The 16,744-nt window shown below is 43.5% G+C and overlaps 1 protein-coding gene across 4 annotated transcripts in view; it reads left to right on the top strand.

Annotated features, from left to right (window-relative positions):
- LOC112215584 (partitioning defective 3 homolog) overlaps window positions 1-16,744 on the top strand; it is a 595,003-nt gene that overhangs the window by 571,239 nt on the left and 7,020 nt on the right. For 3 of the 4 annotated variants that reach the window (XM_042299093.1, XM_042299094.1, XM_042299096.1), the window contains 2 exons: window positions 1,881-2,001; window positions 12,266-12,396. In XM_042299093.1, the coding sequence (XP_042155027.1) occupies window positions 1,881-2,001; window positions 12,266-12,396 (252 nt within the window). The remainder of the gene's footprint in view (window positions 1-1,880; window positions 2,002-12,265; window positions 12,397-16,744) is intronic. The other variant, XM_042299095.1, reaches the window with a different exon arrangement.

Here is a 16,744-nt window from a genome sequence, read left to right on the forward strand (position 1 = left end):
GCTGATTAACAGGGGAGAATATTGGTTATTATTGACAAGCTGACTAACTGAGGGGAGAGTTGATTATTATTGAGAGGCTGATTAACTGAGGGGAGAGTATTGATTCTTATTGACAGGCTGATTAACAGAGGGGAGAGTATTGGTTCCTATTGACAGGCTGATCAACTGAGTAGAGAGTATTGGTTCCTATTGACAGGCTGATCAACTGAGTAGAGAGTATTGGTTCCTATTGACAGGCTGATTAACAGAGGGGAGAGTATTGGTTCCTATTGACAGGCTGATTAACAGAGGGGAGAGTATTGGTTCCTATTGACAGGCTGATTAACGGAGGGGAGAGTATTGGTTCCTATTGACAGGCTGATTAACAGAGGGAGAGTATTGGTTGCTATTGACAGGCTGATTAACAGAGGGTAGAGTATTGGTTCCTATTGACAGGCTGATTAACAGAGGGAGAGTATTGGTTCTTATTGACAGGCTGATTAACAGAGGGAGAGTATTGGTTCCTATTGACAGGCTGATTAACAGAGGGTAGAGTATTGGTTCCTATTGACAGGCTGATTAACAGAGGGTAGAGTATTGGTTCTTATTGACAGGCTGATTAACAGAGGGAGAGTATTGGTTCCTATTGACAGGCTGATTAACAGAGGGTAGAGTATTGGTTCCTATTGACAGGCTGATTAACAGAGGGAGAGTATTGGTTCCTATTGACAGGCTGATTAACAGAGGGTAGAGTATTGGTTCCTATTGACAGGCTGATTAACGGAGGGGAGAGTATTGGTTCCTATTGACAGGCTGATTAACAGAGGGGAGAGTATTGGTTCCTATTGACAGGCTGATTAACAGAGGGAGAGTATTGGTTCCTATTGACAGGCTGATTAACAGAGGGTAGAGTATTGGTTCCTATTGACAGGCTGATTAACGGAGGGGAGAGTATTGGTTCCTATTGACAGGCTGATTAACAGAGGGAGAGTATTGGTTCCTATTGACAGGCTGATTAACAGAGGGTAGAGTATTGGTTCCTATTGACAGGCTGATTAACAGAGGGTAGAGTATTGGTTCTTATTGACAGGCTGATTAACAGAGGGAGAGTATTGGTTCCTATTGACAGGCTGATTAACAGAGGGGAGAGTATTGGTTCCTATTGACAGGCTGATTAACGGAGGGGAGAGTATTGGTTCCTATTGACAGGCTGATTAACAGAGGGGAGAGTATTGGTTGCTATTGACAGGCTGATTAACAGAGGGTAGAGTATTGGTTCCTATTGACAGGCTGATTAACAGATGGGAGAGTATTGGTTCCTATTGGCAGGCCTCTGAAAGCCAGTAATGAAAGGGATGCATACAAGTCTCCAACAGCAGCACTGTTTAATGACGACACTACCCCATAAAGACCAATAATATAGGCTCTTCTCCCAGTCTAAAAGGAACATGGATCACTCACAATGGTTCATAAGGGTCTTTCTCTCTATGCCGAATGTACTGTACAGTATGAATGGATGGGGGGTTTGACAAGATATTAGTTCATTTGTTCTGTATGGAACACAATTTAGACAACACGTTTCATTCTAAAATGGTTGAAAATTATATTAATTGGGCCAGTAACCGAAAGGTTGCTGGTTTGAATACCCTAGCCGACACGATGAGAAATCTGTTGATGTGCCCTTGAGCAAGGCACGTAACCCTAATTTGCTCCAGGGGTGCCGTACCTGTAAAACAATACAGTACACTTGCACCTATCCACATATGGGTAATAATGATGTCTGTACAGTTCACTGTGTGACTCTTTGTGACACCATTGTAAAACATGATATAATGCTGTTACTGGTCCGTGCTTATATTCCCCTTCTCCTCTTACTCTCTGTGTCCTCTTTGGTTCCGCAGCAACCGACTGGCGCCAAGTAACCATGACCGGATACGGCGTCTGAGGGTTGAGTTCCAGCAGGCCAGAGGAGAGGAGGACCCTGATGACCGACGACGCACATACAGCTTCGAGCAGCCCTGGGTGAGTGTCTAACAACCTGTAGTATGGACCAGCGCATCAACCCCAACCACCAGCAAAACCCAACCCAGCTCAGTGCTTCACGGACCTCCACACTAACCTCAACCACCTAACCCAAACCAGCCAACAGCCTAACCTAACCCAACTCCCCAGTCCAACACTGCACGGACCTCCACACTAACCTCAACCACCTAACCCAAACCAGCCAACAGCCTAACCTAACCCAGCTCCCCAGTCCAACACTGCACGGACCTCCACACTAACCTCAACCACCTAACCCAAACCAGCCAACAGCCTAACCTAACCCAACTCCCCAGTCCAACACTGCACGGACCTCCACACTAACCTCAACCACCTAACCCAAACCAGCCAACAGCCTAACCTAACCCAGCTCCCCAGTCCAACACTGCACGGACCTCCACACTAACCTCAACCACCTAACCCAAACCAGCCAACAGCCTAACCTAACCCAGCTCCCCAGTCCAACACTGCACGGACCTCCACACTAACCTCAACCACCTAACCCAAACCAGCCAACAGCCTAACCTAACCCAGCTCCCCAGTCCAACACTGCACGGACCTCCAAAATAACCCTAATTACCAGCCCACCTAACCCAACACAACCCCTTCTTCTCTGCCTGCCTGCTTTACCGACCTACCTGACTACCTGCCTGTCTGCCTACTCTGATGTAAACCAGGTTGACACTAGGACATGCTCATGCTCTACAATTTGAAAACTGATCCTGGACAACCTCAGTCATTTATTCTACTTAGGCGTCTCGTAACAGGCCTTTTTACAGGACTTTACTTCTAATCCTCTGCTGTGACCTCAGACCTGGAAGTAATTACTAATTATTAAAGTTCCCATCTTTCTCAGATATTCATTACTTTTTTTTAAAATGACTCTACATTGGGAGGTTGATGAAACGAAATAAGATGAGTTGACAGTGACAGTGAATATTAAGAATGTTGAGACAAATTGAGAGAGATCTTAAAATTCCTTCATTTCAATCTCTTCAGAGTTAATTAAGAATACTTTTTAAATTAGATTCAAAGGGACGTTTTTCCTTGTTTTTCGCTCTTTGATTGATCTTATACTGCAGTGGGATTTGTTTGGGTTTTAATTGGCTAAATGTAATCAATGTCATTCCGTTGGTTATTTAGGTGTATGGCTTTACTTTTACTTCTCCTGCGGTGTGTGAAAAAAAATAACTGTTTCTATTTCTCCAATGTCAGTCACTGAAATGCAGTCAGTTCAATTTATTGCTGTGCCGATTCATAATAAGAAACCGTTATTCATGTTTGCCATCCTTTCCCATTTACAAAACAAATGTTCTTCAACGTGTGAAAGTGCTTCTTCATTTAGCTCTCACACCGATTACAATGATAAGAGCTCTTACAATGTTTCCTTTGTCCGTCAGTGGTTTACATCCAGTGGTTAAAGGTCGTTCATTTTTATCTTAATCTAACAACACAGAGTGTGCAAGTGGCACCTTATTCCTTATAGTGCAGTACTTTTGGCAAGAGCCCTATGGGAGATATGGAGGCCAAATGGAGGTCCATGGGCCCTGGTCAAAAGTAGTGCACTCTAGAAGGAATATGGTGCTATTTGGGGTGCGGACAGAATAATATACCCTGTCAGATCCAGCATGGTGGGAAGTGAGTCACCAGGTCAAGGTCAAATAGCTGTGTATCTTTGCGATGTAATGGTTTGAGACAGACATAGCGGCTTGTGCTCCGACTTCCTGTGAAAAGATGACAGGCTAATCACCATTTGGAATAGAACCATTTCCTCAATTATGGGTCAGTGTATTGAACCCCGCTGGTTAAAATATTTGGCCTCCATTCTCTTCTCGTAGGAACAACGTTTCCCACCAGACATTTTCCGTCTTAACATCCCTAATTAGTGTTTAAAGTTGATTTGAGACAGAGCAATGCTATGACCATAGTGGCCATATATGCATTGCACTCGTTGTCTAACGCTTTAAGTTGACCATTGTCTCTCCAGCAAGCCTGTTTGCATGCTCAGTTGTAACACCAGTCTCCTCACACATGCCATAATGCCCATAGGGCCTCTATTTACCATAGCTTTATAATAGTTTAGCCATAATGCCCATAGGGCCTCTATTTACCATAGCTTTATAATAGTTTAGCCATAATGCCCATAGGGCCTCTATTTACCATAGCTTTACAATAGTTTAGCCATAATGCCCATAGGGCCTCTATTTACCATAGCTTTATAATAGTTTAGCCATAATGCCCATAGGGCCTCTATTTACCATAGCTTTACAATAGTTTAGCCATAATGCCCATAGGGCCTCTATTTACCATAGCTTTATAATAGTTTAGCCATAATGCCCATAGGGCCTCTATTTACCATAGCTTTATAATAGTTTAGCCATAATGCCCATAGAGTGGTCTAACATTTAGTGGCCTCTATTTACCATAGCTTTACAATAGTTTAGCCATAATGCCCATAGGGCTTCTATTTACCATAGCTTTACAATAGTTTAGCCATAATGCCCATAGAGTGGTCTAACGGCCTCTATTTACCATAGCTTTACAATAGTTTAGCCATAATGCCCATAGGGCCTCTATTTACCCTAGCTTTACAATAGTTTAGCCATAATGCCCATATGGCCTCTATTTACCATAGCTTTATAATAGTTTAGCCATAATGCCCATAGGGCCTCTATTTACCATAGCTTTACAATAGTTTAGCCATAATGCCCATCGAGTGGTCTAACGGCCTCTATTTACCATAGCTTTACAATAGTTTAGCCATAATGCCCATATGGCCTCTATTTACCATAGCTTTACAATAGTTTAGCAATAATGCCCATAGAGTGGAATAACGGACTCTATTTACCATAGCTTTACAATAGTTTAGCCATAATGTCCATACAGTGGTCTAACGGACTCTATTTACCTTAGCTTTACAATAGTTTAGCCATAATGCCCATAGGGCCTCTATTTACCATAGCTTTACAATAGTTTAGCCATAATGCCCATAGAGTGGTCAAACGGCCTCTATTTACCATGTCTTTATAATAGCTTATCTTTAGTGTTAAAAAATAAGTCAAACGGTCTGTATTAATCATAGCTTAGCCTCAGTGTTTGCCTTATTGAATAATCAAAGCCATGTAGCTTTGTTTAATCGTTTCACATTGTCTTCACTGGTATGCGAAGCGAAAGAACATTTGACTATTTACGCAGATACTCAGTCTACATCCCAAACGCCACCCTATTCCCTATATAGTGTACTACTTTTGACCAGAGATAATGTACTACTTTTGACCAGAGATAATGTACTACTTTTGACCAGAGATAATGTACTACTTTTGACCAGAGATAATGTACTACTTTTGACCAGAGATAACGTACTACTTTTGACCAGAGCTCTGGTAAAATTAGGACATTATATAGGTAGTAGGGTTCCATTTGGGATGTAGCCAGAGGCGTCTAAGGAAAAGAGGCCACGGAGAGCCTAATTGTTCCTGATTGTTTACACTGTTGAAAGTCTCCCAATGTTCCTCTGTAATAAGATATAGGCGGTCCCAGGAGTTATGGGGGCCTACTTTATTCATGTTACTCTTTCATGTGTCGTTTTCATAGTAATGTAGAATCACACTGACAGAACGGGTTAAGTGAGACGGTAGGAGAGACGTTATTTGAACTTTGCTAAGGGATTCAATTGAAATCGTGTCATCTGGCAACAACACAAAACTACAAACAGGAAGGACATGAAACTCTAGGTTGAAATGATGTTCAAATATCAGTTATTTATGACAAAGAAAAAAGTATCCACATCCATACTAGACGTGTGTAATATGCAGCATGGCCTGCATGGTGTAGAATCTTTTGAAATATTGACACTCCATGTAAACAGTTGTAACCATAGACACATGGTGGTAGACGTAATTGGTTGTAAATTAGAGTTGTGTGTGGGTTGTGGTCAGGGGAAAAAAATGCTCTCTCTGTCTCTCCAAACCAACATGAGGACCTGATCAATGATAGGCCTCAGATTCAGACATAAACATCTAGAAATCACCTTTGCGTCCTCATTCACCCCCTGGCCCTGGTAAAACAAACTGTTGGAGTGTTAAGTTAACTTGTGAATGTAACTGTTTGTTTTGAGGTTGTGTTGCTTACTGAAATAAGCCCTAGTCAATCGTCGCTTCAGGCACTGATTTCCATGTTCCCATACCAGTCATACTAGCAAGTCAGAGAGAGATAGATATACACTGAATATAGAGAGGGAGAGAGAGATAGATAGATATACACTGTATGTATAGAGAGAGAGATAGATATACACTATATATATATATATATATATATATATAGAGAGAGAGAGAGATATACACTGTATATGGATAGGGAGAGAGAGATAGATATACACTGTATATAGGGAGGGAGAGATAGATATACACTGTATATAGAGAGGAGAGAGATAGATATACACTGTATATAGAGAGGGAGAGAGATAGATATACACTGTATATAGAGAGGGAGAGAGAGAGATAGATATACACTGAATATAGAGAGGGAGAGAGAGATAGATATACACTGTATATAGAGAGGGAGAGAGAGATAGATATACACTGTATATAGAGAGGGAGAGAGAGAGATATACACTGTATATAGAGAGGGAGAGAGAGATAGATATACACTGTATATAGAGAGGGAGAGAGAGAGATAGATATACACTGTATATAGAGAGGGAGAGAGAGAGATATACACTGTATATAGAGAGGGAGAGAGAGAGATATACACTGTATATAGAGAGGGAGAGAGAGAGATATACACTGTATATAGAGAGGGGAGAGAGAGATAGATATACACTGTATATAGAGAGGGAGAGAGAGAGATAGATATACACTGTATATAGAGAGGGAGAGAGAGAGATAGATATACACTGTATATAGAGAGGGAGAGAGAGAGATAGATATACACTGTATATAGAGAGGGAGAGAGAGATAGATATACACTGTATATAGAGAGGGAGAGAGAGATAGATATACACTGTATATAGAGAGGGAGAGAGAGAGATATACACTGTATATAGAGAGGGAGAGAGAGAGATAGATATACACTGTATATAGAGAGGGAGAGAGAGAGATAGATATACACTGTATATAGAGAGGGGAGAGAGAGAGATATACACTGTATATAGAGAGGGAGAGAGAGAGATATACACTGTATATAGAGAGGGAGAGAGAGATATACACTGTATATAGAGGGGAGAGAGAGATAGATATACACTGTATATAGAGAGAGGAGAGAGATAGATATACACTGTATATAGAGAGGGAGAGAGAGAGATAGATATACACTGTATATAGAGAGGGAGAGAGAGAGATATACACTGAATATAGAGAGGGAGAGAGAGAGATATACACTGAATATAGAGAGAGAGAGAGATAGATATACACTGTATATAGAGAGGGGAGAGAGAGAGATATACACTGTATATAGAGAGGGAGAGAGAGATATATACACTGTATATAGAGAGGGGAGAGAGAGATAGATATACACTGTATATAGAGAGGGAGAGAGAGAGATAGATATACACTGTATATAGAGAGGGGAGAGAGAGATATACACTGTATATAGAGAGGAGAGAGAGATATACACTGTATATAGAGAGGGAGAGAGAGCGATAGATACAGATAGAGACAGACAGCCAGAGAGGAAGACAAACAGAAAGACAGACAGAGTGAGGAGATTTACTGTGTTTTTAATGTTGTGTTACCGGCGAGGGTTTAGCCCCAGCTCTCTTAAAGCGAACTGAGGTGGGTCTGCTCTCTCTCTCTCTCTCTCCCTGCAGAACCCTGCCTCAGACTCTATAGCGAGAATGTTCCGGTCAGAACTCTGACTCCTCCAGTCTTCTATAATAGAATAATGGTGGTAATGTACAGCCTATGCCTGGCTGTCACACAACCTGAGCCAATACACACAATTAGCCCTCGTCTTGTTTTCTCTCCCTCCCACATCGTAGGCCTAAGGTGCAGATTCCTTCTGAGAGGGGATTTCCAGATGTTCATCATAATAAACCGCATGAATGTTCCACGAGGGCTGCCTCTCTGTTCTTAAGCAATAACATGTTATCTTTGTTGTTGGGTGGGATAGATGGGTTGTGTCCCAAAGGCGCCCTATTCCCTATATTGCGCGCTATTTTTGACCAGAGCCCTACGGGCCCTAGGGAACAGGGTGCCATTTGAGCCTCGGAGAAGCATGTTCAGCATGAACACACAGAACAGGAGAGTGTTCCACCACTATACTGGTACTGGATGAAAAACACCACCGGATTCTATTAAAACTCTTATTTATGTGAATTCCTTTGGATTACAATGAATCCGCCCGTAACATACAAGGCTACAAACTCAGCCACCATAGAAGCAGTACAATCAAGGGGGATCCAGGACATTCCTTGCCCATGCGGGAGGGAGAAACAGCGTATGTGTGTTGAACTGGTTATCGTGAAATCATGTGAAGCGTAAGCTCTTTGTAAGTGCAGTCACTTGACTTGGTCGAGGCCAGGGGCAAAGGGAAAAGACGGTTTCTAGTCATAATACAACTCTGTACTGTGTTCTGTGCCATTGCGATCAGCTACAAAGTTGCATTAACCCAAGCACAGCCACAGGGAGCAGTATAGGGATTCACTTTCTGTTGTGTGATAATGGCTACTCACAGATAACACGGACAGACTGCAATTCAGGGCCCTTGTCTTTATCATACTGCCGTGGTTACTTAGATACAAAATTGTGTTTCTGTTCTGAGATGAGATATAGTGCAGAGAGAGAGTGTCTTGAAGAGAGGGAACTCAAGGGAACATTGGATTATGCATGTCCATTACTCCCTATGTAATAACATTTTCACCCCTATTCTCAGTACATACAGTGGACTACTGCCAAGAGCAGTAAAATGTAGACCTACAGAATGAGCGCATATAATTCTATATCTAATACTTTAGAGATGTGCCAGCTCTTAAATGCCTTTTAAACGTCTCAGGAGGATGCGTGCACATGGTCCTAATAACCAGGCTGGTCTGTTTTTGATGTACTTCCTATACGGAGGAGATACTTAGTCTGAGATGTATTGAGGTGCTTAAAGTCTGAGATGTGGCGATAAAGAAAGCCACTTCCCATTTGTGTCCGTTCTCGGAGTTCTCTGGGCTGAGTAGAGGAAGTGGTGGACCACACGGAGCGCTCTGTGAACGGAGCTGTAGCCTGGGGGCGGCACACCCCTCCTCACCGCAAATGGACTAGCCCCGCTGTTAATAAATTGACAGGAATTGGATCTGTGTGAAACAATTTAAAGGGGAGTGGCGTCATTATCCATTATCCAACTGTAGGTTTTATCCATCCCGGCCCAGTCTTAGCCTTGCCTTCTCTTTTCATACTATCTAGCCCTGTGGGCCCTGATCAAAAGTAGTGCACTATATAGGGAATAGGATGCCATTTGGGATACGGCCTCTGTCTTTATGTGCACCAGTCAAGTACATTTGCAGGGAAATGTGTTCCATATGGCTGTTTGTGTAAGGTGGAGTTGAGCGGAGCTCTTGAAGTCATTGTCTATGCTATGGGGTAAGCAGTATGTGGGTCCCAAATGACACCTTATTCCCTATATATAATGCACAACTTTTGAAAAAAGGTAGGGAGTAGGGTGCTGTTTGGGATAAAGACAGTGGTGGGGAAGGAGCCCCTCTCCTCACCCTCCTCTGATAGTCTAGATGGGGATGGGTGAGTCTATGATCACTATTAGACTGCGTTTCTGTGAGGTTGGAGGTCCAAGGCTCTCCCTCCCTTTCCATCTGTTTTCATGTTTCTTTATTTTTGATAGCTGCACATCATTTTCATAATTATGTCTCAATCACTCTCTCTCTCTCTCTCTCTGTCTCTCTCTCTCTGTCTCTCCTCTCTCTCTCTCTCTCTCCTCTCTCTCTCTCTCCTGTCTCTCTCTCTCTCTCTCTACCTCTCTCTCTCCTCTCTCTCTCTCTCTCCCTCTCTCTCTCTCTCTCTCTGTCTCTCTCTCTCTCTCTCTCTCTCTCTCTCTCTCTACCTCTCTCTCTCTCTCTCTCTCTCTCTCTCTCTCTCTCTCTCTCTCTGTCTCTCTCTCTCTCTCTCTCTCTCTCTCTCTCTCTGTCTCTCTCTCTCTCTCTCTCTCTCTCTCTCTCTCTCTCCTCTCTCTCTCTCTCTCTCAAAGGTCTCTCTCTCTCTCTGTCTCTCTCTCTCTACCTCTCTCTCTCTCTCTCTCTCTCTCTCTACCTCTCTCTCTCTCTCTCTCTACCTCTCTCTCTCTCTCTGTCTCTCTCTCTCTGTCTCTCTCTCTCTGTCTCTCTCTCTCTATCTCTGTCTGTCTCTCTCTCTCTCTCTCTCAAAGGTCTCTCTCTCTCTCTGTCTCTCTCTCTACCTCTCTCTCTCTCAAAGGTCTCTCTCTCTCTCTCTGTCTCTCTCTCTACCTCTCTCTCTCCTCTCTCTCTCTCTGTCTCTCTCTCTCTCTACCTCTCTCTGTCTGTCTCTCTCTCTCTCTGTCTCCCTCTCTCTCTCTCTCTCTCTCTGTCTCTCTCTCTCTCTCTCTCTCTCTCTCTCTCTCTCTCTCTCGCTGAATGTCCTTGTGTTTTAACAGGTGGTATATTTTTCCTCCATGGACTTGACAGGCTAGGCTACATGCAACGTGGAGGGAAAAACATAAAGTATTGACATCCCTTTTCCCTGTTATTAAATAAAAAATGAACATGGACATCTTTTGATTTGATTTTGGCAAATGTAATGTTTTATATGGCATTGTATTCCCGCAGAACAGTGAATAATCAGATTCTCCTTCCTTGCTAATGGTATTACTCTGACTGATTCTGTCTCCCAGCCATTCCTCTTGCCTTCTTCCTAACATGGCACCCTATTCCCTACATAGTGCACTACTTTTTACCAGAGCCCTATGGGCTGATGTCAAAAGTAGTGCACTATATATGGAATAGGGTGACATTGAGACAAAGCCATTCTCTTCTACGGTTAGACCTCAGCTCCCTACAATAAGAAACCTGAATACAGGAAATGTCAAGCCCTGGGCTGAATCCCATCCTCCATCCCCCATTGAAATGACATAAAAAGTTCTTTCGACGTGCCAACATTTTTCTCACCCTCCGCTTTTAGGCCCAATAAACTCATTTCATGTTTCCCTTACGCCTAATCTGATATCAGTTTATGTTTTCAAGCATTTTTGAGTGGAGCGAGATGTGTTATTTCAGGAAACCTGAAACATTAAGGTCAATTCATTTGACACACGTGTAATAGGTCCTGTGTAGCTCAATTGGTAGAGCATGGCAAGCGCCAGGGTTGTGGGTTCGATTCCCACAGGGGACCAGTACAAAAAAAGTATGAAAATGTAAGTCGCTCTGGATACGAGCGTACACTAAAATGTAATAGCATAGTTATTTTTTACTTCCAAGGGCTTCGGGAGAGGTTGGCGCAATTTCTGTAATTGGCCTATTAGGTTGTTATTGCAGCTGTCAATGTGAAAATCTGCAGGAGACATTAGACATTTTAAAGAGGTTCTCTTGATGATACAGTACCCATACTGACAGCAATATCCCCTTCAGCCGCATATCCCTCAAAGCCTTTCATAGATAAATAAATAAATATGTTGTTTTTTTAAATACTCAAGTCAACGATTCTTCTGACACATCCTCCAAAGGTACAAGCATGTACATGCCTCTACTGCTAATTAGGTTGTCATGTTTTTAATCAGCTAGCTCATTAGTGATGTGTCTTGCGTTGTGAGCCTGCGAGTGCGTGTGATGATTATACCATACCAACCATTCTGATGACTTCACACAACAAAGCCACAGAGCCACTTCCTCGTTTGGATCAGGCAGTGGTGGTCAAGGTCACCAACTACCAGCTAAAGCATGCCAACAATGGCAACAGGTAATGGTGGCGCCATTATGGCTCTCCACTCCGGGTCAAGGATGTGTGGGCTAGACAGTATGAGCCTCCTCCAGGGTCAGAGGGCTTGCTTCATTAACACCTACTACCATCCACCAACATCCTCCAACAAATAAACTCTTGCTCTTGAGAAACCTACCTTCCATCAACTTCTGGTCTTGATAATAGAAGTATGCAATGTCTTTTCTACAGGGCTTTATTAAGGGTTTGTGTATAATGTCAGAGTATCCAAAATCATTGTGTAAATGTGCTGTAAATATATTGTATGTGTGTGTGTGTGTAAAGTGTACATGTACTGTGTGTAACCGGGATGTGTGTTTCAGGCTAACTCGGAGACCTATACCCTGACCGGACACCAATCTGTTTCTGTGGAGTCACAGGTGCAGAGACCGAGACAAGACAAGAGACGAGACTCATTTACACAGGCCCAAAGACAGTACAGTTCCCTGCCACGGTAAGATACACCATCTCTTTCTTTCCATCTCTCTCTCTCTCCCCATCTCTCTCTCTCTTTCTTTCCATCTCTTTCTCTCTCTCTCTCTCTCTCTCTCTCTCTCTTTCTCTCCCTCTCTCTCTCTCTTTCTCTCCCTCTCTCTCTCCCCATCTCTCTCTCTCTTTCTTTCCATCTCTTTCTCTCTCTCTCTCTCTCTCTTTCTCTCCCTCTCTCTCTCTCCCCATCTCTCTCTCTCTCTCTTTCTCTCTCCCTCCCATCTCTCTCTCTCTCTCTCTCTCTCTCCCTCCCATCTCTCTCTCTCTCTCTCTCTCTCTCCCTCTCTCCCTCTCTCCCCATCTCTCCCCCTCTCTCTCTCTCTCTCTCTCTCTCTCTCTCTCTCTCTCTCTCTTTCTTTCTTTCCATCTCTTTCTCTCTCTCTCTCTCTCTCTCTCTCTCTCTCTTTCTCTCCCTCTCTCTCTCTCCCCATCTCTCTCTCTCTCTCTTTCTCTCTCCCTCCCATCTCTCTCTCTCTCTCTCTCTCTCTCTCTCCCTCCCATCTCTCTCTCTCGCTCTCTCTCTCTCCCTCTCTCCCTCTCTCCCCATCTCTCCCTCTCTCTCTCTCTCCCTCTCTCCCCATCTATCTCCATCTCTCTCTCTCTCTCTCTCTCTCTCTCCCTCTCCGTCTCTCCCCATCTATCTCTCTCTTCCCATCTCTCTCTCTCTCCCCATCTCTCTCCCTCTCCCTCTCTCCCCATCTCTCTCTCTCTTCCCATCTCTCTCTCTCCCCATCTCTCTCTCTCCCTCTCCCTCTCTTCCCCATCTCTCTCTCTCTCCCCATCTCTGTCTCCCTCTCCCTCTCTTCCCCATCTCTCCCTCTCTCCCCATCTATCTCCATCTCTCCATCTCTCTCTCTCTCTCCCTATCTCTCTCTCTCTTTCTTTCCATCTCTCTCTTTCTCTCTCTCTCTCTCTCTCCCTCTCCCTCTATCTCTCTCTCTCTTCCCATCTCTCTATCTCCCTCTCTCTCTCTCCCCATCTCTCTCTCTCTTTCTTCCCATCTCTTTCTCTCCCCATCTCTCTCTCTCTTTCTCTTTCTATCTCTCTCTCTCCCTCTCCCTCTCTCCCCATCTCTCTCTCTCTTCCCATCTCTCTCTCCCTTTCTCTCTCTCCCTCTCTCCCCATCTCTCTCTCTCTTCCCATCTCTCTCTCTCTCTCTCTCTCCCTCTTCTTTATTTCTTCTCTTCTCAAATCTTCTATGTCTATGTCTCGTACCGTCAAAGTCAAACATTTCAAATCCACACTGTACTGAAGTTATCTCTAGAATGTTAAATGATTTTGGGCAAACTCTTGGAATGCAATCATTTAATACAATCCCACGTAATGCTTTCTCTTTAGTGTTGACCAGAGGGAAACAAGTTTATCACATGGAGATCGAAATGCTCTACCACCCTCAGTGCCTAAAAAATAGTGTTTTTTAGAGACATTTATCTTAGCAACTTCCGCCTTTCTCTTTCACAGCATTCAGAGCAGTAGCTGCATTACTTATCTCTTTCTCATTTATTTTGCATTTGTCAGAAACGTCAATAAAGCTTATAGTATCAGGGATGATCTGGAGCCCTCGGACCCACTTTAATATCAGAGTTTGCCTTCCCAGCTGTCTCTCTGTGACGACTTTAATATAAAGCTTCCTACCCTCTTTAATCGCACACGCGCTCGCACGCACTTCTCTAATCACTCTCAGTCAATGCAAATCTAACAGCCAACGGACGGAGGGACGCTGGTGTGGTGGAAAGCTTCCTCGTCATCTTAAGCTTGTACATACTTAAAGAGAAAAAGCTCATCTTAACTGAAGGCAACTACCGATACAGATGGACTGACTGCTATTTTCAGTTATTTATTCCCATATTCATCGGCTGTTTTTTTTTTCCCTCACGCCTCACTGTGCTGAAGGCAATAAGCCAAAGTTAGCGGTTGTATCATGGAATCTTTTTGAGACATGGAGAATGTAAAAAGTAAAAGATGATTTCTTTAGCTTTCACTGAATCTAATTGTGTTCTTTAGGCAATTGCTACACGGCTCAGTTTCAACAATGACAGACTCTTATATGTGTGGTCTCACATTCAGGAATTCTGATTGCATTGGCCAGAAAAAAAGGGTTCTGTTAGTCTCTAGAGGCATTGAGTTCTAGACCCAGTAGAAGGAAGCAGGGGTCTGCACAAACAACACTCATTTAAACACTCTGCTACGCTCTTAGATGGCGCTTAGGCGGTCAATCTTAGATTGTTTAAAACTTGTCCCTCTCTATAGTTATTGATTTTGTGGTCCGCACACAAACGCACCGATCAATATGTGCAATGACATGTTGACCAATCCATACATTTCCTTCCTAGTTGTTTTAAACAGAAGTGTTAGTTGGCTTTATGGTGGCAGCGGTAGGATTCGTTTGCTATCATTTTTCCCCATACCAACATTGACCAATCCATATATTTCTTTCAAAGTTATTTTACAACACGGAGAAATTGTGTTTAATGTGACTACTGCTTTCCCCATGCCTGCGTTTAACATGGTTTCCCTAGGGAAAGTCCTCATCTCCTGAGGAAGATCATCGGACCATGTCCTTTGACAAGCATTCCTCCTATAATCTCATAGCCTCTTTCAGCCAGGGTCAGCTCAGTGTAGCATGCCCTTTGACCCGAAATAGGAAAGTCAGAGCAAACGTCAGGACACACACAGATCCTCATTAGGAACTCAAGTCTTACTCAGGACCCATAATACCCAAAATCCCCTCTCCTCTTCTCTGTGTAATGACTTTAAAACGGGAAGTGAGGGCAGTCATCCATACAACCAAGAGGCCGTTCCCTAAAACCCAGTCTTCCCAAAACCCTCCTGAGAATCCATGCTATCTGATTACTGATAGGCTTAGTGGTGGTCTGGGATGTGAGGATCGGAGGGTCGGACATTTCTCTAATGAACTCTTGTTATTGGAACAGGGTTAGCTAGGCCAGACAGGGTGAGGGAGGAGAGACGGGGGCTGATTGCCAGTCAGAAGGGTGCTTAGCTGGCGTAAGTAGCAGGCAGGATAAGCTTAGTTCAGTGGCCAGTCTGTAGCTGCCAGACACACACACGCACACCCACACGCACACTCACATTCCTCATGTAAACAAACAACTTAGTTTCCTGAAAGACAAGTAAAACATTGTTCCAAGTTTTTATATCATTTGTTTGTATACCCATGGGCCTTTGGCATTGCATGGACAAGGTACATGTTTTTCTGTGTTTTTCTCATTCCCTCACTGTTAGTGTGTGTGTGTGTACGTGCGTGTGTGTGTACGTGTGTGTGTACATAACTGTGTGAATGTGTATGTGCACATAACTGTGTGAATGTGTATGTGTACATGCCTCTATGTGTGTGTACATGCCTGCGTGTGTGTGTGCGTGTACATGTGTGTGAGTGTGTGTTTCCATTTTGATCAACCCTGATCTCTACCAGCTGCAGTTGCAAAAACACACAGACACAGCAGCCAGCCACAGATTCCTCTTGAAGCCAACTTCCTGACTATGTTTGTTAAATATTGTCCTTCTAAATTTAACCAACGTATTTCATGATGACATTTATTTTGCTTTCAATAACCATCCCCTCACCACTGTAAGTAAAGAATGCTTTTAATTCCCATTCTTGGAGAAGAGTAGGAGATACAGGGTTCAACACCACTATGTAACTATTTCCCATACAGATTCTTTCCTCTTGATTGTATGTTGCCCCATATCAACCCTCCATCTACGTCATCAGCACTAAAAACCGTGTTGGAACTTCAAGTCACTAAGTTCTATATGAAGCGTCACACGGTTCTGAACGAACACCTCCCACGTGAGCTGTGGCTGTTGTGGAGGCCAGATTCAGAGTTCTCGCTCTCTTTTCCTCTCTCATTCTCAGAGGCTGAGCATGTGGTAAGACTCTCTCTACAGTGTGTCCCCACATCTGCCTTGGCTTTGATTGCGCGCGCACACACACACACACACACACACACACACACACACACACACACACACACACACACACAAAGATCCACAGTGTCTGAGTACTGCCATGTGTTTCAGCTCATCCCCTCTCCTCAGCCAGAAGAGAGCACAGAGGCCACCATTCGCAGTGGCTCATTTACAAGGGGATACACCGTTAAAATCAGACCACGAGAAAGACAGGTGAATGGGAAGGGATAGAGGCGAGGGATAGTAATAATTCTCTATCTTATTTTTCTGCTATTGTCCTTGTCCAAAGCGAATGCAGATGCCCCAAGTCTATGTGGCTGCATTATGTGGTATCATATGGACGTTTGATTTAAAACAGCTCCATGTGGAACTCAGGTCATATC

Source organism: Oncorhynchus tshawytscha, linkage group LG16 (assembly GCF_018296145.1).
Source record: "Oncorhynchus tshawytscha isolate Ot180627B linkage group LG16, Otsh_v2.0, whole genome shotgun sequence".
Taxonomy (NCBI): Eukaryota; Metazoa; Chordata; class Actinopteri; order Salmoniformes; family Salmonidae; genus Oncorhynchus; species Oncorhynchus tshawytscha.